Source organism: Sinocyclocheilus rhinocerous, unplaced genomic scaffold (genome assembly GCF_001515625.1).
Source record: "Sinocyclocheilus rhinocerous isolate Xijiao unplaced genomic scaffold, SAMN03320098_v1.1 scaffold271, whole genome shotgun sequence".
Lineage (NCBI taxonomy): Eukaryota > Metazoa > Chordata > Actinopteri > Cypriniformes > Cyprinidae > Sinocyclocheilus > Sinocyclocheilus rhinocerous.
Window position 1 is genome coordinate 2347556 of NW_015657574.1, and position 21090 is coordinate 2368645.

Sequence of the window (21090 nt, forward strand, 5' to 3'; positions counted from 1 at the left end):
ATAACATATACCGTGATAAAAGCATTAGCAATTAATCGCAACATGAAAATTTGATGCTGGCATATCCCTAAATGTGTGTAAAATGAATGTGTTGATATATCTGTCTGTTCTCCATAGTTAAGAAACCTCCCAAAATATGATGCTGTCGGGTTTTAGTGCAACTTTACAGTGGAAACCATGTGCACAGAGTCAGATAAAGACAGATGAGAGAGAAGTATGATTATTTTGGTGTCCACACTGCCAAAAATGAAAAAAAAAAAAAACTGCCGGTATTGTGCTATGTCTCCGCAGCCAAAATCAACAAAGAAAAAATAGTGCTTTCAGTATTAAAAACACATACATTTTTACAATTTCCTTTAATCAGCATCTTTTCGATTTTGACTACGCCTGGCTTTTCAAATGTTCATGAATACACACCCATACAAGCTCACTCATTCACATGATTATACTAATGCACATATGTCAGCAGGAAATTACAAACATAGATTTACTTGCCTGACCTACATGTACAGACATGCAAAAGTTACATGTATACAAAAGTTTGCAAATGAATTAAGTTCTCCCACCCACCCACTCACACACATACACATACACACACACACACACAAGCTGGCTGCCAGGCGTTTAGGAGGCGGTGACGTGAGTGAGTCCAGAGAGTGAGCTCAACCATTATCTCATACACAGTCCTCCCCCATCAAGCTGAGTGTGTGTGTGTGTGTGTGTGTGTGTTTACTCTGCTAGCATATGAGTCTGTGTTCCATTATCAAACATGTTTTAACAGGCTGTATGTGATTATCTGTTTATCTTTGGAATTCATTCAGTCTTGCTGGTATAAGTGTATCCCTTTACTGTATATTTTCCTTTTGCTATTCGTATGTGTGTTTGACCTATTTCTGTGGAATTGTGTCCATAGAGAGCTCTGCCTCTGAGACTGTTGATAATTGCTTAAGATTTTTTTTATTGGTGTTTAGAATTTGAATCCAAAAGAGTGATTTGATTTTGACAGTGTGTGTGTGTGTGGTCAGTAATTCACTTCTTAGAATCTCTTTTCCAGATCTGCAGTATGATTTGAGGTCAGATACAAATTACACTGATTCCTTGTGTTGAGATTAATTAGTAACTTGGGATTTTCTTGACTGAGTAAACATTTGATACTACAACAAGTATGTTTTAGTAAAGCTCATGCTGTTGATCAGAGAAACACACAGATGAGGAAAGTTGAGATGACATGAGAATGGAATGTGTGAAGTGTGGAGCGATGAAGGGTTTGGCAGAAAGAGAAAACCACAGGGGGAGTGTGAATATGTGTTTGATTAAGTGTAATTTAATTCCTTTAATTTGCAGCAATAAATTGTGTAACTGAAAAGAGATGTAAAGAGTGCATAAATGAAAAGAAATAAGACTTTTCCCTGTGAAAGCATTAAAAGAGTCTAGTTTCATTATTGTTTGGCTGTTAAACATTCATCCTGACTGTGGATATTGACTAAAGGATATTGAAAGTGAGATTTGGTCTGGGTAGACAGGGAATACATAGTTCAGACAATCAAATGTTGGCTTGATGTTTTACATTACAATATGTTTACATAGAATCTCCCAGACCATTGGGTGATTAGTAAGAAATGTGATTGTCTCATATTGTGTCATTGAGATAAGTCATGTCATGATCTAGTAGTTTGCCAACCATATATTGATATAATTTAAAAGTGACAGTAATGTAATATTAGAAAAACAATCTGTTTCAAATAAATGCTGTTTTTCTGAACTTTCTATTTATCAAAAAATCATACACAAATGCATAACAAAAATACACTGTTTTCAACATTAAGAAGAAGAAATGTTTCTTGAGTATTAAATCAGCACATTAAAATGATTTCTGAAGGGTCATGTGTCGCTGAAGACTGAAATAATGGCTGCTGAATATGTAGCTTTGCCATCACAGGAATAAATTACATTTTAAAATATATTTAAATTGAAATTTGTTAGCATAAGAGACATCTGTCAAAACATTTAAAAAACTGTTACCGACCAAAAACTTTTGAATGGTAGTTTACAGTATGTTGCAGTATCATTTATGTAGGTACACCAGATGGACTACAACCCTGAGGTGAATTATGATGTCATGGGTACAAGTTGTACCTAGCACTGTGACAGCTCATAGAGTAGTTATGCACTATCAATAATCTGAGTCATTGTCATAGTGTCCTTTCTGAAAAGCCCAGTGAAAGAGAATGACCTAATAGCGAAGGAAATTGGTGAGGGAAGAGGAAGCAATGACGCAAAAGAATGAGCGTACTTCCTGCACAGCATTCCTCAGTTTCCTCTATCCATAGAAAGCAAAGGAAATGGGAAGAATAAAATAAGGAAAGCTTGATATAGAGATGTAGAGATGGAGGAGGGTACGAAATGCAGAGATGCCATTTTAAAGATAATCTAGTGAGTGAAATCAGGTGAAAGTATAAAGCGGGAGACTGCTGGAGAGTTAGAGACAGTCCTCTGATCCTGGCCAGATCTTCACACAGCTCTCATTTCCTTTTCCTCCCATTATTTTGACATCATCTTCCTGGCCCAAGGAATGCGTGCACAGATGAGGGCGTGTGTATCTGGAAGTATGTGTGTACGTGTGTGAGTTGGGGTCTGCAATGACGTCGCAGCATCCCCTGCAAGCCCCCAGGCCAGCGGGAAGCCCACTTCCACATGTTCCCAGCCAAAGCAGACCGCAGACTGCTCACGCTTCTGTGTTTGATCACGTTTCCCTGATGCAAGAGATAAGACGGATGTCATTCTGGGTATCACCATGACAGACCATGACTGTGATTAGCTGTTGGTATTTTATCATATCTTACTAGGCCTACATCATGCTGGAATAGGCCATCTGTGTTAGTTGTGTCTTCGTGGCCAAATCCTCAAATATGACTCAGCTTATAAGTGATGCATTCAGGAAGAAGTAGAGTACAAGCTTCCTCTTTTGAGGAATGTCCATTACAGTAGAAAGGGAGTGACTCACACTGTCTTTAGTGTGAGAGAGTATGTGCTTATTGAATTCCACTCCTATGGAGTCACTGGGGGCAAAAAGCCTTTCCCATATGTCAAATCCCTCTGATCTGAGCCCCATGGCTCTGTCTGTTTCTATAGATCACAATAAAGTCTGAGGACGGCTATTCATCGGCTATTCAAGTAGAATTTGCCCTACTTGTACCCTCTAGCTTCACACCCAAACACTTAAGTTAATGTCCAGCGCTGCAGTCCAGTAACTTAAAACATCACAATAACATAGCAATCAAATCATTTGAGTACAACTATTGTTGTGGTAAAGTGAATGATACAGAAAGAGCTTTTGGTTTAGTTAGGAGAGATAAAATACCAATCTTAACCAGATGAGTTTCTGCATAGTCTGTAGGATCCAGACCAAACTGGATTAGAGTTGTTATCACCCACTTAGAAGAAGATTTTAGCTGGAATTCGCACATTCCATGAGAACAATGGCAAGGTGTGAGATGTCTGATTAGACGCTTGTATGCTGAGGAATCTCACTGGTATTCTTCAGCCATCCTCCTTCAACAAAACTTGAATGAAATAAGCTGCCTCAGTTTACACTTTGAATGAACCATTAGCACTGTAGAGTGCCAGCCTCATTACATTAGCATTCCACTAGCTAGTCCGGGAAGCAAATTTGAAATAGAAAGTCACTTTATTTGCTAACTTTTCACTTAAGAACAAGGACAGATAATTTTATTAAGGGAGACATTTTTATTAAACACATAGTGTTTTTCCTAAAATATTTTAAAATAACAGAAGGTCAGCATATGTTGACACATGGGTCCAAAATTCACTAATGTAGGTCAAATTGACTTTTTAAAATAAAGAGCAGTTATACACTGTTTCTCTGGATGGCTACAAGATACTGCAACACAATGTATGGTGTAAATTAGATTGTGTTAAAAAAATTCTACTGTCCAAAACTCTGTGGCAACTTATATGTGGAATATTCATCACAGTAAGCCACTAAACCGTAAATAATAATGAAATCATGTATTGTCGTCTTGTTTTTGTGACAGGTTTGTCAAAGCAATGCCAATAAAATTAAAACAAAAAAAATGTAAAACAATTTTGGTTGGAAGTATTTATGGCTGGTATTTAGGCCCATGGACTGAGAGTGATATAGAGGAGATATAAAGAGTGAGCTTGGTAGAGTGAGAGGGTGAAGAAGCAGTGAGATAAGATACAGAAGAACATATTGTGAAGGTCCTCATTTCACCCTTGTACATTTTATGTGTCATATGGATCCCGCCGTCTTGGACGAGAGACGGAAAGGGGAGCTGGAGCTCTGTGTAGCATCATGTACAGAAATGCCTTTGATAACTTGAGTAATCTTCCCTCCCTTCACACACACACACACACACACACAGACATACTATGGCTTGACACTTTCTGTTATTTTGAACAGGGAAAGAAAAAGTTGGGTAAAAGAATGTTGGAGTTTGAGTAAGTGGGTGGAGGGAGTGTGTAAAGAGGAGTGGAGGGGGAAGGAAGAGGGAAACTCATTCAGTAGAGAGGGGCAGAGAACAGCTGAAAAGCTGAAGAGGAGGAGGAGTGGGGGGTTTGGGGGGGGCATGGGGGGGGTGTTCCCACATAGGACATGTGTCAGTGTCTGTTGAAATGTGTGTTACCCACCCGTTCCCCTCATTCTCACCCAGAAACTCAGAAGAGGAGACGCCTGGCTTCATCACGAGCTCACAGGACAGAGAAAGAGAGGGAAACAAGAGTGTAGCCTTAAAGCCTATCAGCTGATCGTAGTCTGAGAGGAAGCAGGACTTTACAAGAAGGGAGTTCAAAAAGCATCACTGTCAGCGAAGGTTAAACAGCAAATCTTTTTCTCTTTTTTTTCCTGAAAAGTAATAGCAAACGTTTCTGAAATGCTTGGGACAATAACTCTAACAGGTAAGATGCATCTCAAATCTATGACTTGTTAAAGTTGAGAAGTATCATGGTTATTATTAGGGGACAGTGGAGGGCAGTAATAATTAAGATGGTTTGTGTACGAAATTCTTGACATCTTTATTATTATTATTGGGTTAAATTACAAATGTGTTATTCAGTAATCAGTTAAATTTGTGGACAAATTCTAATATTATCTGCCTGATCTGTAGCTTGTGGCATCATTGTATAGAGGACAATGTTGTTAAATACTGTTTAATATGTTTTTATGAGAAATTTTTTAATTGATTTTTCATTTGAGCAATTAATTACTTTCACTTGCATATCTCCAGGTTCTTTTGTGTATGTGTTTAATTATTTTGCATTTCATTAAGCCTTAGAACATATGAAACACCAAGGATTCCTTAAAAGTTTCAGTGTTTTTTGTTGTTGTTGTTTTTTTACAAATACATACAAGAAATAGTTCTGTATATACTAACAGTGATGCTTAGAGTAGTGAAGTCATATCTCTAGTCTGTTAATGTGAAGCATTAACCTTTAAGTATGGGAGACCAACCTGAACCTTAGAAGGATTTATCTGTTCTACATCTCATGTAGTATGAGAAACAGTACAGTTGGTGGGTTTATACATGTACTATATAGAATTCTTGGAAATGTTGCGATCTGATGGGCTTCAGTGGTCTCAGATGTCCTTCTTTTTAGGAATTTTAATGAGTTTTTAAGCCCCTCAGATCTTAGTCAGGGTTCTCGAGAGGTGGTGTGGGTGTATGGAATTGATTACCTGCTGCACATGACTTCAGAGAGTGTTTTGATTAGCTGGGAATGTTTATTAGGATTTTGTGCGGATGTTCTTATCTTTGTTTATGTCCGTTTAATCCGTTTTTTCCTAAATTGACAATTTTATTTTATTTTAATTGGCTTAAATTTCATATATGCAGAGCATTGCAGGCTTATTAATTTTCTGTTTACTTAATGTAGTTATTCAACACTACCCACTTCCAAAAGTGGAAAGAAAAAATCTTGATTGTTTCATGATTCACATCTATGTCAAAGGGAATCACTAAAGTGTTGTTATTTAGTGTGGGAGGTGGGGTAGTTGGCCTGGTAGGGGTCCGACAGTCAGTCTACTGCTGATTCTTCCTGTAACTTCCCTAAACTCACAGACTCCACTAATGAACAGCCTGTATTTGCATGTAACAGCAAGGGGTAGGGGGTTGTTGACCATTACCTCAGACCCATCTCAACAAACATCCACCCCTCCCCTGTCTTTCTAGACTATCACACCACTGCGATTTCAGATGGCATTTGCACCCACCCAATCCAAAATGCTCACCCACAGTTCCACACTTTAACAGCTACAACAGACACACTATCAAATTCCTTGGCTCAAGTTTCCCCAGTCTAAGCCACCATTGAGACTAAAGGCAAATGTAGGGCGACTGGTGGATTCACCAAGTCTTTGACCCATTTTGTCTTTCATACTCCTGTAAAAATACATTTGCACATATACAGCGCCTCCCTGTCTCCAGCTGTGTGAGGCAACAGCAGTGTGTCTTTTTGCATAAAAATGTGTGTCCTTCATTGTTAAAACATTACTACAGTGTAAGAAGAAACCTCCTGGAATGTACCCAAAGGAGATGTTTTTAAAATAATGGAAAGATGAATTAAGAGCATATAATCTGTAGCTGCACATCTGTCAAGAGAAAAAAGACTGCATGTTTAAGGCGGGTTTTTAGTTTAATTATATTTGTGGGCCTCTTTCTAAATGTTTGCCTAATTACCGTACTACTCTGACATTTTGATCTCAACTTTACTTTTTTTTTTTAACACTTCTGCACAACCGGGAATGTTTAAACTATAAGACTTTCTAATTGTTTTGCTAATCAGTCTTCCATATCACCAAGACTGAGAAAGTTCTATCTGTCATTCTATATGGCTTCCCATAATGCCCTTTTCCCATTTTACAATAAGGATTTTCATCATGGTAGTTTAAGTTCCAGGATGGACAACAGTGTGGGCCCCCCACCCCTTTTAGCACAAGCAGGAAAAAAACCAGGGGCCCATTGTGAAACAAAGAGGACAACACAATACAGTCTTCCTAAGCTGAAGTTTAGAATTTGGTTTGGTCTGTGGGGGGGGGATGGTTTGTTGTATTGTAGGGGGATGGGGATGCCATTGCATCTCTGTACCACATTGAACTGTGAGATTTAGTTTGTGCTTCACTAAATTTAAAGCATTGAAAACACAGAGCCACTTTTTTGTTTTAAACCAACAGAAAATGGACTGATAAATGTAAGCGAGTGACTACAACAGCATAAAGAGCATCAATATTTTATTTTAATGAAATATTAAAACAGACTTAGGTCTGTTGTCCTAAGAGTCTGATATGATGGCAGGCAGTAAATATAAGCCATTCCTGTTGTTTCGCTGTAAGATTTTCAAGTTTAGGGTAATCAGTCCAAGACTTTACCAGTCACATAAAAAAGAAACCATTCTAGAACAATTTATTAATCATTTTGATACCTGGCTTAAGTTGTTTTGGTAGATAAATGGTTTGCTGCCCCTTTATCTCGGCCTGTGTCATACAAGTGTGTAGGAAGCCAAGTAATGTGATATCCATGCATTAAAAATGCTTGGAATTTGTTTTTAAAGTCACTGGGTGGGTTTCAGACCCCAGAGCAAGAGCAAGCAGAGCCAGATGTGAACAGTCCCTTGCTAGGTTGGATGTCAAAGGAAAACTGGGCCTCTAGGAGGCTCACACTACATGCAAACTCGACTCCCTCTTCCTAGCCCCACACACTCAAAACCAACCCACTCTTGTCAAACCACAGATAGGCAAGGGAGGAATTCAAGACATTATGAGTGTTTGTTCTCGTGTTTATCCCACCTGTTGCAATTTTATTTGTTACATTTTGTCTTTGGAAGCTTAAGAACTGGGCAAATATACAGACTTAATGAAGATTAATAAAGTGATATAAATAAATAAATTAAACAAATAAATTTATGCATTTAGCAGACACTTTTATCCAAAGCGACTTACAGTGCATTCAGGCTATACATTTTTTTACCAGTATGTGTGTTCCCAGGGAATTGAACCCACAATCTTTTGCGCTGCTAATGCAATGCTCTACCACTGAGCCACAGGAACATTTTGATATTGTCATGTGTTTGCTGTACTTTATTAAATGAGGCCAATTTCATAGTCCAAAAGTTTGGCAACATAGCCTGCATAACTGTGAAGCTTACAACATGGAAATTTCCCCTGGTTGCTTTGATGTTAAATGTTACATTTTGATATTGTCATGTGTTTGCTGTACTTTATTAAATGAGGCCAATTTCATAGTCCAAAAGTTTGGCAACATAGCCTGCATAACTGTGAAGCTTACAACATGGAAATTTCCCCTGGTTGCTTTGATGTTAAATGTTGTCATCATTCCCCAGCTTATAATTTTTTTGTTGGTGCTCACAAGAAAGAGACCAGAAAATGTCAACGTAATATCAAATTGCCATCATATGCCTGATTAAATCTGAACAGGGGGTGAAAATGTTTTTGCAGGTTTTCTAGCAATGTGGCTCTGATTTCCTTCAATTGCCACAGCCCTCCATCTTGAATTAATTATATCACTAGATCATGTACTTTGCTTTTATAACTCTTAACTTGTTTTTCTACACTTAGTCCTGTTGAGAACTGGCTATCCATAAGAGACAAATGAGTTTTATAAGACTTTATGAGTGTTATGATATTTAATGAATGATGATGATTTGATTTATGCTATTTCATAAATGTGAACTTGGGTAACTTGAAATACTGTAACTGAAATAAATACACTAAAAACTTTACTAAAACTTTGCATATTTTTCATTACAGTTGGCCAGATGGAAACCATCACCCAAAAAGAAGACAGCCCTGAAACAATTGAGGTGCATCAAGAAGAGGTTGCCCCTCAGGTTAATGGAGAGAAAGGAGACGATTCTGCGAATGCAGATGAAATTACAACCACAGAAGAGAAGGCAGTAGAGGAAAAACAAGAGGAGGCCAATGAGGTGGGCTTCAAGAAGATCTTCCGTTTCGTTGGATTCAAGTTCACACTGAAGAAAGACAAGAATGAGAAAACTGAGCCTGTGCAACTGCTGACAGTGAAGGAAGCAGAGAGTGATGCAGATGCAACTTCTGAGGAAAAGAAAGAGGAACCTGCAATAGAGGACGATAAATCTGTGGAAGACAAATCACCAGAAACTACAGAAAAAGAGCAAGAGGCCACGACTGAAGAAGTGACTGATAAGGCAGAAGAACCAGCAGACCAAACTGTAGTTGATGCCCCATCAGAGACTGAAAAGGTCAGTGAGGAGGTGACTGAAAAATCTGCTGAAGAAATAGGGACAGAAAAAGAACCAGAGCCAGAAGCGCCAACTGAATCGCCCACAAGTCCACCATCTCAAGAGACACAGAGTCCCTTTAAGAGATTTTTCACTCAGGGAATCTTTTCTAACCTGCGGAAGAAGGCAAGCTTCAAAAAGCCCAAAGATGAGGAACAAGTCAAGGAAAAGTCTGCAGAGGAGGACATTAAGGAAACTGAGGAGACAGCAGAGGGTGTTGTTGAGGGTACAGAGGAACCTAAAGGGGATGCAGAGAAAGAACCAGCTGAGGGTGAGCAGATAGAGAAACCTTCAGAAAAGGTTGAAACTAAAGCTGAAATGACAACTGAAACAACTTCCACTGAGACAGAAGAGCCACAAGAACTTAAAGTAGAAGCTGAGGCTACAAGTGAAGCTGAAACTCTGACTCAGACTGAGACTGCTGAAGCTCCAGCTGCTGAAACTGCTGTTGAAGCTCAACCCTCCGATGATTCAAAACCAACAAGTGACAAGCCAGATGTTTCAGAAGCAGCGACAACTGAAGCTGAAATCCTGTCATCTCAGGAGAAATCCAAGGCTCAGGGAAGCCCACTTAAGAAGCTGTTTACAGGAGCAGGGCTAAAAAAGCTGTCATCCAAAAAGCAGAAGATTAAAAAAGAAGCAGAGTCAAAGCAAACAGAATCAAGTGAACCAGTGGCAGAAAACATCCAGTCATCCACTGAGTCAGCTGAGCCCCAGAAACCTGACAGCGGAGCATCTTCTCCAGAAGAATCTGGTGAGCATCTTGTAGGGGAGGTACCTCAAGCTGAGGTGGCTCAAGCCGAGGTGGCTCAAGCTGAGGTGGCTCAAGCCGAGGCTGCTCAAGCTGCAGAGACTGAGGGTGAACCAGTCACTTCTGACAGTGAGAAGAAGAAAGATGGAATTTTACCTTGGTCCTCTTTCAAAAAACTAGTCACTCCAAAAAAACGTGTCAAGAGGCCCTCTGAGAGCGAAGATGAAGCACCTGGAGACAAACCCAAATCTTCTACTCTATCTTCAAATGAGAGTGCTGTCTTTGATGAGAAAACTGATGAGACTAAACCTTCTGAAGAGGTACCATCTGAGTCTAAAGAAGAGTCACAGGCAGAATCAAAGGCTGAGCCAAAAGTCGAAAAGCCTGAACCAGCTGCAGAGGAACCAAAAAGAAAAATGGATACATCTGTGTCCTGGGAAGCCCTTATTTGTGTGGGCTCAGCTAAAAAAAGGTCCAGAAAGACTTCTTATTCTGATGATGAAGAGCCTAAGATTGAGGAAGAAGTGCAGCAGTCAGGAGAAGAGCAGACAAAGACCGCTGAGTCCCCTCTTGTAAGCTCTGGTGAAGCTGATCATGAGAATTTGGCTTCTTCACCTGAACCAGAAGAAGAACTTGTGTCTACCTGGGAATCGTTCAAGAGGCTGGTAACCCACAGAAAGAAACCTAAAGCAGAAGACAAGTCTGATGAAGCCTCAGGCCCAGAGCATACAACCTCTGACAGTGAAGCCCCCAAAGAAGAATCCTCTTTCTCTTTGAGGAAATTGATTCCACGCAGGAAGAAGAAGTTTGATGGTAAACAAGAGCAGATCTCTTCTGACATTGGCTCTGCAGAGGATGATTCTGACACTCCAGCTGTGGTACCTCTTTCAGAATATGACAATGAACCAGCTGCAGAAGTTGCGGTTAAGGGAGAGGAAGTGAAGCAAGAATCTGCACCAGTCACCGAGGCAAAAACCTCAGCTGAGGATAGATCACCATCTTGGATCTCAACCACTGTGGAAAATGTTGAGGATGAGACAGAGGGAAAGCAGTTGAGTGACATACCCGAAGAAGGAGACACAGCTGCCACACCCAAATCGACTGATAACACTATTGCAGAGGACATTGTTGAGCTTACTTCAGAAGCAGTTACGGCCCTTGAACAAGTAGAGGAGACTGAAATGGTTTCTGCTGTATCACGCGTTACAGCATCACCAGTTACATCAGGTGAGACAACTCCTGTCCCAGGTGATGGTGTAGAGAAGACGACCGATATAGTACTACAAGAAGCTGTGGAAACTATCAGTGTTACCACAAGTGCCATGGCTGTCACCATGACTAAGGAACGGGAAGAAGTAGTTGCAGTCACCACTGATGCTCTTTTGGTCGAGTCAGCTATCAAGGAAGAGAAAACAGTCTTGGTTGCACATGAGAAAACAGAGGCAACTACTGTTTGCACTGGCCTTGACACCAGTGAAATAAAGGTGGTGGAGGAAGAAAACCTCACTCAGAATCCTTCAGTGGAGTCGGTAACAGTTGTTAGCCAGGTGCTTGTCACAGAGTTGGCTGTTGAAGACAAAACACAGGAGCCTGAACAGGCCAGTATGACTGAGGATGAGGTTCATGAGGCTCAGATGAGTGGAGGTCAGACAGAGCTCAAAGAAAATGCGGTTGAGGAGAAAGCACAGTTTGAAGAGATAAAGGAGACGCCTGAAGCTGAGACTGTGACTGATCTCCAAGAAGTAGCAGCAGTCAAAGTAGCGCTCATCAATGCTGTACAACAGGAACCAGAGTTTCTTGAAGAGCCGGTGGTGGCAGAAAAATCCCCTCAGGTTGAGGCTGCAGGTCCTGTAGAACCAACTGTTGAAGATTCAGTCTGTGCCCAAACTGTAGAAGTCACTGAAGTTGCTGTTGCCGAAGTTGAGAAAGTGCAAGAACTGGAGGATGTTAAAGAAGCTAAAGCCACAGTTGAGGTAGCGTCTGTGGAGGGAGTTGCCATGGCTGTAACAGAGGAGGTCATGGCAACCCTTCCAGAGGTGCCTGCTTCTCAAACTGCTGGGTCTACAGAAGATCCAATTCCAGTTGTAGCCGCCACTGAAGAATTTGCAGTCATCAAAGAGACTGTTTGTGTTACAAGCTCAACATCTGAGACGACAGAATCCCATTCAGCAGATCTAGCTTGTGAAACTGTTATGGAAAAGGTTCCTCTTGTTCTTCCCGCAGATGACCACAAAATCCAGGTTAAAGTGAATGATGCTGAGGTTGGCTCTGCTCAAGAAGTTGTTGAGAGAAGCTTAGAAGTAACCTCAACGAAAGTTAGTGTTGTGGTTGAAGAAGTTATTGAGAATGTGAAAGAAGAAACTGAAGTGATCCAGGCAACCCAAGTGACAGAAGCAGAAATCATTGAGAAACAGAGCAGTGTTATTGTGCAAGAGGTCATTCAAAATGTTGTAGAGAACCTTGCTGAGGCACATGCAGAACAAAAAGTGTCTACTGAGAAGGTAGAACGCTGTACCACATCAGTCGATGTCAAATTTGAAGAGGCCCCAGTGGTTTTTGGAATGATTGAGGAAAAAACTTCAACAGAAGTCGTTTCGGAGGAAAAAGCTTCACTAGAAACAAACCCAGAGAAGCCAAAAGCATCTGACGATATCTGCAAAGATGATGAACAAACTCGCATTGTTACTGAGAAACCAATGAAAACGGTCAACGACACCATCCTGATTACAGAAACAGTCACGGTTTCTATCACAGATGAAATCCAACCTCAAAATGAGGAGGTTGCCACAGTCTCTGTGGAAGATGTGCATCATGAAACAGAGGTAACAAAAAGTGAAGTCGAACTTGAGCAAGCAGAGGAGAAAAAGCTTAGTGGGACCACAGAAAGTGAAGAAGGAAAAAGTCAAGTTGAATCACATCCCAAGAAAGTGCCAACAGAAATCCAGCAAGAGACACAAGCTTCAGAGGTTTCAGAAGCCATACCAGAAGAAAAGATGACAGAAACATCTGTTATGGGTGAAAGTCAAGACCAGATTGTGGCTGAGCAGTGTCAAATGGCACAGGAGGTACAGATTGAGACTGCACAGGAATTTAACGTTGGTGTCATAAATGTCATAAATGCAGATGATGTACCTTTTCAAGACAATGAGACAAACATGAAAGAAGAAAGTTCAGAGGGCCAGGAATCAGTAGAAGACAAGCCTCAAAAAGACTTGGAAAAACCTCAAACGGGGGTTTCAACACAGGACACAACAAACCAGGGAGAGTCAAGAGATCCAGACTGTCAAAAGACAGATGCTAAAAATGTACCTGCCAAACTGGAGACTGCTACTGAGAAGACAGCAAATGCCGTTGCAGTGGAGGAGGTGATGGAGGAGGTTGGGAATGAGATCGAGCCAGTCTCCTCAGAGGTTGTCACAGTGCCATGAGCAGGTTAGTCTTTATTAATTTAATGAAACGGATCGTTTTTTTTTTTTTTTTTATAAATGTAAAGCAAAACAGTTATATAAAAAAATATTACAATGTTTCCAAAGGTAGTTTTGTCCATTAAAGAAAGTTCCACATTCCTTATCAGTTTTTACATGGTGCCTTTTTAAAAACCTCAATGGATCTTAGTTTTATTAGGGGTAGATTTCCATTTGGAGAGATGAAAAAGCTTTTGTTCCATGTACTAGTAACCAAGGCACCTTCGATATCAAAGCAGGAATGCCGCTGCCTGACCCTTCACTTTGTATGCTGGGTCTTAAAGGGAAGCCGTGTAAAGAGAGATGAACTTGTGGTGAAAGACCGAGTATAATTCCCCAGCCCTTCCTCGCTTCCACTCATCAAAGCCTTCAATATGTAGTTAGAGAACCAATTCATCTGATAAGATACACTGTATGATCAAATACAACCCTTAGAAGTGTCATATCAGCATATGAGCATAGAGAATAAAACTGCAAGATTAATTTTTTCAATAGCCTTGGAGATTTAAATAGTCTTATACAGTACTTCATTTAGTACTTCATGCCAGTTTCCCAAGAAATTCGTATTATAGAATACTGGCTTATAACATTTGAAGGGTAATACTACATTACAGTAAGTAGATTTACATGTGCAGTTATAATTGAGCTACAGCGAGTTTTTGTGTAGTCAAACTACAGTCTTCATCTGTCCTTTAAATATTTGATTAAAATACATAAACATATACTTGAAGGGTTAAATGCATGTTGCACACTACCTGTCTTTCGGAGGATGTGCACAGTGCTGAGGCCAGTTGTAGTTAGATTAATATTTTTACATGCTTAACGAAGCCAAGCTACACTTGCATTACTAAGTCTGTTAGTATGACTGTGTTTACATGATAGTTTAAAAAGATGAATTATTGTATTAGTATGACTTGTCAAAGGCGTGTAAACATTATCCTCATGACACATATTATGTTTAAAAATGGTTATTCGCATTTGTAATAAAAAATAAATAAATAAAGTACCCTAATGTAAAGCGTGACCAAAAGAAGGAAGGGGATGAGAGAAGAGACCTGGGTGTGTCTGATAAATGTTTGATGAGTGCTAATGCAGCACTGCAGTAGAGCAGAGGCTGGTGAAATATAGCATCACAGCATGAGCGTTGGTGCACTGCTCACTCTCTCTCTCTCTCTCTGACTGCCCCCTTTGCCTTGGTTACTTGTGCTGAGTCATACAAACAGAATGAGACAGCGGTTGGAGGCACAGAAGATACAGTGCAGATGGAAAGAGCCATTCATATGAAATAATGGGTGACAAAGTAACATAATAGGATAGTAGCTTGTCATGCTAATTGATTAAAGAGCTGTGAGAAAAGAAAAGACTGCATATTGCAGTTTTGAAATAGTATTTGAATTAGCATTAGCAGAATTAGCATCGTACATGAGTAAGCTTAAAACGTATTGCAAACAAAATGCTGATGTGCCAGAATTGTACTTTTTTTTTATCACCATTTTCCTTTTTGTCTTGCAGTCTGCATGTAAAAAGCAGTCACATGTCTGGGGCACAGAGCTTTCCGGAAAGCAGGAAGTGAGTGGCAGCCATGGAGGACACTAAGAGACAGTGCTCTGTACCAACTCCCAGAGCAAGAGATTTAAGGCCAATCTCCCTTCTCTCTTTCTCCTTTAATCCATCCATTCATCCCTCTTATCCTTTTTCCAAATTCCCCATAACTCAGCTGCCCCCTACTCCCAATTTCCTGTATTTTGCCAAACTGCATCAGATGCCATTTTCCCCACCTGTAACTTTTTGTGATGAACATTTTCTTTTTTAATTAGTTCTCAGCAGTCTGTCGAATGGAGAGTTTATGTATGTGTGGTTCTTGTATGAGTGTATGTGTGTCTGTAGTGTTGCAGTAGGAGGGTTGTGTTTTGTATATTGTATTTATATCGAAGATATTCTCTCAACCCTCTCAAACATGTTCTAACCTTCTAAAACAACCATTGAAATCATGATGTCATGCTGGTGTAAAACTACAAAATACTTAGACATGTAATTTTAACAAACATGGTACAGATACATCCTCTACAGCTATAGCAAATGAAAAAGTGCATAATATGCTGTGGCTGTAATGTGAAAATTAGGTAAAATTCAGTGAACTCTGAAACACAATATCCAGCCATTATCATCTCCATTCTTACTGTAGATATACCACTTCTTTGTCCCTTACTGTGAAATGTTCTTTTTGTTATGTATATTTATCATGTACAATCACGATGAATGATTTCACCATTAGTGACATTTGAGATTTTAAGAGTCTGATGTTCAATTTGATTTGCTTTTAGTGGTACCCTGTGAAATGATCACGATGATGACAGACACCTGCATGAGTAGGGAACGTTTAGAAAAGGACATTTTATTGTCCTTAACGTACATGTTTGCACTTCACTGTTTAACGGCCTTAGCGAATGCGTGTTTCAACACCAAAAATGCACCTGAGGTTAAAAGAAAATTGTGAGATAATTGTGCGAGGAGAATTGTATTAATGCCATGTATTGGTAAACTCTCCAACACAGGTTACACGTGGTTTTAATTCACAGATATGTGGGTATTCAGTAATATAGTGTAGAATATTTTTGCATTCCTAATCTCTGTATCAAGGACTGTTATTTCTTTGAAAGACGTGGTAGATGCCTTATTGTCAGTCTCTTTGAAATGAGTCTATATTATAGCCATACGTGCAGACAGGATGACAAGGAAAGCATTTGAAAATCAAATGTAAATGAATGACAGTTGTGTATTTGGATGAAGATGGTGGCAAACAGTAAAGGAAAATTTAGTACAAGTAATTTTTTTAAATGAAAATCCATATGCCAAAATTCGAGCAGTCGAAATGTGTACTGGTTAACGTTCAGAAAGTATGCAAATGACAGAGACTGCACAGGGTGCATTAGCTTGAATAACAAAAACAGCTTTGCTACTACTGTCATGCTTTGAATGAACAGCCCACTCACATTCTTTTCTTAGCTTTTTATAATACAGTCTACTGTGAAGCTCCTTTAACATTTGTACAAATTGTATACCTATGTACCTTTAGTCATATTGTAATATTAACAAATAACCAATGAAAGCATTAAGGAATGTTATATACCAGTAGCATGAGCCTCGCCTCTTTTTGTATTCTTCAAGCTGTTAATAGTATGGATTCAAAATCATGTCTATATTTCATTCAAATAAAGCTAGTGTAAAAATCAAGCTTGCCTTCTCATTGCCCTTTGTCCTGTTTGTGTGTATTGCTAAGTGTTGTGGGGATAGCGAAAATGCAAACTAAGAATATATATCTGAATTGGCATAAGATAAATGCTCGTAATATTTAAGCGGAGTTAAAGTTCATTAAATTTTTGCAAATTTTGGTGTAGTGGCACCACATTAAAAACCCAATGGTGCCATCTTGTGGCTCACACAACCAGACTTAAAGCACTGCAGTTTACATTAATGATTTTCAAAAATAAGTAGCGGTGCTATTTTACGCTCAAGGGTTTGGGGTTGATACATTTTTTTAAAGTTACTTGTGGCTTCGCCAAGGCTGCATTTATTTGATAAAAATAATAAAATAGTGAAATATTGCAATTTAAAATAATATTTTTATTAATATTTTTAGTATGATCTACCTTGCTGAACAATAATTAAAAAAAACTTACCCCAAGCTTTTGAACAGTAGTGTATATTAAGGAAATAATGACATTTTAAAAAACATAAGGATTTATTATCATTATTCACAATGAAAACGCAAAGGAAGCATTTTTTCCAGAGACAACTGTTCATGTTCCTGAGGAGCGAGAGATCACAGTATGCTTGCCTTGGCTTTGGGGTTTGTGCGTTTGAGAGGGCACCTTTACCCCTTCCTCCCTAAAACTGCCTCAAAGATTAACAACTTGCATATGTACAAATAATAAAGAGCTGTAACAATACTACAGGAAATAAAAGGCATGACATCGCCTGATGTATGATTACAAATAAGAAAAATTAACATTACAGTTAAAAAAAAAAAAAAAAAATTGTAACAAAATGAAGCAAATGGTCATTCCTGGGCTCTAATTAACTATTCAGTAGTAACTTAACTCACAGTGCTCTTACAATAAATTCCTACAAGGTTGAAAGATGGAAGAAATATTTAGCACTGAATGTAAATCACCCTGGTTGTAAATGACAGAAGTTTCCTGATGTAGCACAAATATACTGATGAAAGTAGTCAGGGATCTTTAGTAGATATCAGTGCTTTTACAGCATGACCTCACTGTCAGTTTCATGAAAATAAAGACAGCCAATGCAGAGATGACAAATATATACACACACACACACACACACACACGTGCTACTACACCATAATAGATAATATTCTACAGTAAATGCATTGAACAATATACCACCTCTGAGATTATAAAATTCTTTGTAAATAAAGCACTGTACATAAAATTAGAAAAGTTATATAAAAAAAAAAAAAAAAAAAAAGGAATTTAAGAGCATATTCAAGCAAATCATTTCATGGCAAAATTAAATCGGCAAACAGTTACAGAAATATCTCCCTTCAAGCAATGTTATACACATGTGTACGATTGGCCACAGTGTTTTCTAAATTCACACACACAGCACAACTGTAAACATGTTGAACCACAATGAGAGCAACACAACCAGATTGCTGATGAGCTGCTGCCGCCGACCAATTTTACAGCAAGGATGTTTATCATTTAGGTGGCATTGGCACAAAAAAAAAAAAAAAGCACTGTAACAAACTGACAATTAGGCAAATATATCGTGGGTCACATGAACAATATAAGTGATGTTCGACAGGTAATCTGGCACTGCATGAAGGTTATCTACAATTACACCTTGCTCTTGCTAACCCAAAGCATGTAATGAGAAATTAGAAACAGCGTCAGAAAGAAAAACTTTGAGATCTGTGTAACTCCTCGGAGGCACTGGAAGATAAAGTTGACTTTGATCCTCGACCCTTTGATGCAAATTTCAGGTAAGTCTGATAATTGCATGTCTGATACCGGTTGAGGTAGTGAATACTCATCCTAAACCAGGACCCACGTTTAGCTGCTCAGAAAATGACATTTTATTTTCAAAAGAAATTTTGGTGCTGTACCCATGAACTAATCATTTTGTGGCTTTAATATTTTAAATACTCCATCGAGTTACCAATCCAACCTAATGAGGTCTACGTCTCATCTGCACGGTGACAAACACAGGATTTCAGCAGTTCACTACATCCTTTTCCTGTAGACCGTTAGGCAGAGGAAGAGCTTTAACCGCAACACAAACTACAAATGACTCGAGTAACCAATAAAACCCTTGAAAGCAATACAGAACGAAGCAGAAATTTGACTTGCTGGAGTAAACCTACTGTAAATCTGTTATAAATATAGTAAATGAATGCATGAGTGTTTAAAAAAAGCAGAAAGTAGAAGTACTTTTCAGTAGAAGTAAAATTCCCAGAAAAAAAGAAACAATATAACAGAATTTCCCATCTGTAGCTTAACTTCTGATCATAATTTACCCACAAATGCAATACAATTAAAAAAAACAATACTCTGAAGTGGATGAATGTGAAGCTATTCCACAAAGACTTCCTCAGTTTTGATGGACGTTATCAACGGCCCACCGTTGGATGAATCCGAGCCTTCGTCTTTGGCCAGGCTGTCACTGTTCAGCCCACTGACGCCCATTTCTCCAGCCGCTGTGCCCGAGAGCACACCCTGGTTGAAGCACAGGTGCTTGATCACCTCATTGGGGCTGGAAAAGGTCATTTCACACACATTGCATTTGTACGGTCTCCCAGAAGAGCTGAGAAACAGCGCCTCCATTTGGCTGGAGTCGTCTGCGGCACACAGCTCCATGCTCTGTCGGTCCACCATGGTGTACGCTGGCTCTGAGCCCAGATTCATGCAAACGTGCCGCGCCGCCTGGTTGGCCCGACAGAAGCTCTTGCCGCAGGCGCTGCAGCGGTACGGCTTTCCCGTATGGATGTACATGTGCTCTCTCCAGTGGCTCTTCTGGATGAACTTGCGGCCACAAGTGGAGCACTCATATTTCCTCCGCTTCACTTCCCGCTCCATGTCAGCCGCACCCTCTAGGTTGTCGATATCAGCGATATCGGACGGCGGCGGTGTGTCCGCCTGGGACTGAGCAGAGCACAGGCTGACTGCAGTTGTTGTTGGGACGGGCATGGCGGTTTCAGGATGTTGCTCGCTGTCACTAGCAGCGTCCACGATGATGGGAGTGGCTGCGGCAGCTTCGCTGCCTCTGAGGACTTCTTCGACCTCTGGCGTAGCGGCACCTCCGGTCGGCATGGGGGAAGCCGCACTGATGGACTCTAACACCAGGGGCAGCATAGCCTGGGTGTGTAGAAGCAGGTGCTCTCGTAAGGCTCCTCGCTGGATGAAGCGGCCCCCGCAGACATGGCACGTATAATGCTTCCTCAAAGAGGAACTTCTTCTCATGATGCTGGGCTTCACATGCAGAATGGTGTTGGCGCTCAGGGAGCAAGACGGGGCTTCACCTGCAGATGTTTCCGTCTCGCCGCCTTCCCTCACAAACTGACTGGTGCTCGCCGATGCTTCTACCTCCGTTTCTGACAGAGCTTGCCTGTGCTTGGATAGAGGCCGCATCAGTGAGGTAGCTTTGTTTGTGGTAACGCACTTCCCATCGAGCAAACCGCTGCCTTCTAAATCGAACGGCGAAGAGAGATGCGTGCTTGCCGAGAGGCGGTTTGTCAGCGTGGCCTGTTGGTCTGATATCTGAATGCCATAAAGAGAGGACGACAGGGGAAGGCTGACCTCAGGATGTGCCTGAGCCGCATGGCTAGCCAGACTTGCCTCCTGAATGAGAGGGTACGCATGGAGGAACTTGACGCCCTGCTCCAGGCGAGCGGGGTCGATAAGCTGCGTCGCCAGTTTTCCGGTGTACATCAGATTGAGGAGGTAGCTGAAGATGTCGGGCTGAATGTCAGCAGGCTTCAAGCGAACACAGTCACTGGTTGAGAGGATAAAGAAACAGATTCAATGTTGAAAACCAATGTTTATTCTATAAAAGTGCTGTAATACCTATTTAGCTTATTAGTTAAGAGCACATTTTATCACAAATTACCCTTCCAAAAAAAAAAAAAAAAAAATTATATACTGCAGTGTCATAATTATTTTCATGACAATTAAACAATTAATTTATGATTTACTTTTAAAAAATATAATATATTCTATACCATGACAGTTAAGCATGATATTGTTGTATGATGATTTACATTTAAAAAAAATAGCCTACTTCATATCGTGACAATTATATCAAATAATGACAATTTTAGACAATATCTTTGAAAAGATATAATAAAATATTTACAAAAATGTGAGGGGTGTACTCACTTCTGTGAGATACTGTGTGTATATATATATATATAAATAAATAAATAAATCTCAATCACTCAATCTTTTGGTATCAATTACAGTGCCCTCCACTAATATTGGCACCCTTGGTAAATATGAGCAAAGGTGGCTGTGAAAATAAATCTGCATTGTTTATCCTTTC

At 39.9% G+C, this 21090-nt stretch overlaps 2 protein-coding genes across 4 annotated transcripts in view; one reads left to right on the forward strand and one right to left on the reverse strand.

The window, feature by feature from the left end:
- Positions 1 to 16466, forward strand: part of LOC107721347 (A-kinase anchor protein 12-like) — a 37575-nt gene extending 21109 nt beyond the window's left edge. For 2 of the 3 annotated variants that reach the window (XM_016529316.1, XM_016529317.1), the window contains exons 3-4: positions 8804 to 13495; positions 15040 to 16466. In XM_016529316.1, the coding sequence (XP_016384802.1) occupies positions 8804 to 13491 (4688 nt within the window). In that variant the 3' untranslated portion in view covers positions 13492 to 13495; positions 15040 to 16466. Of the gene's footprint in view, positions 1 to 4703; positions 4939 to 8803; positions 13496 to 15039 lie in introns of those variants that run through there. The other variant, XM_016529318.1, reaches the window with a different exon arrangement.
- A 1050-nt stretch (positions 16467 to 17516) lies between these two features.
- Positions 17517 to 21090, reverse strand: part of LOC107721350 (zinc finger and BTB domain-containing protein 2-like) — a 16051-nt gene continuing 12477 nt past the window's right edge. The window contains exon 3 of the mRNA XM_016529322.1: positions 17517 to 20544. Coding sequence (XP_016384808.1) covers positions 19125 to 20544 — 1420 coding nt within the window. The 3' untranslated portion in view covers positions 17517 to 19124. The remainder of the gene's footprint in view (positions 20545 to 21090) is intronic.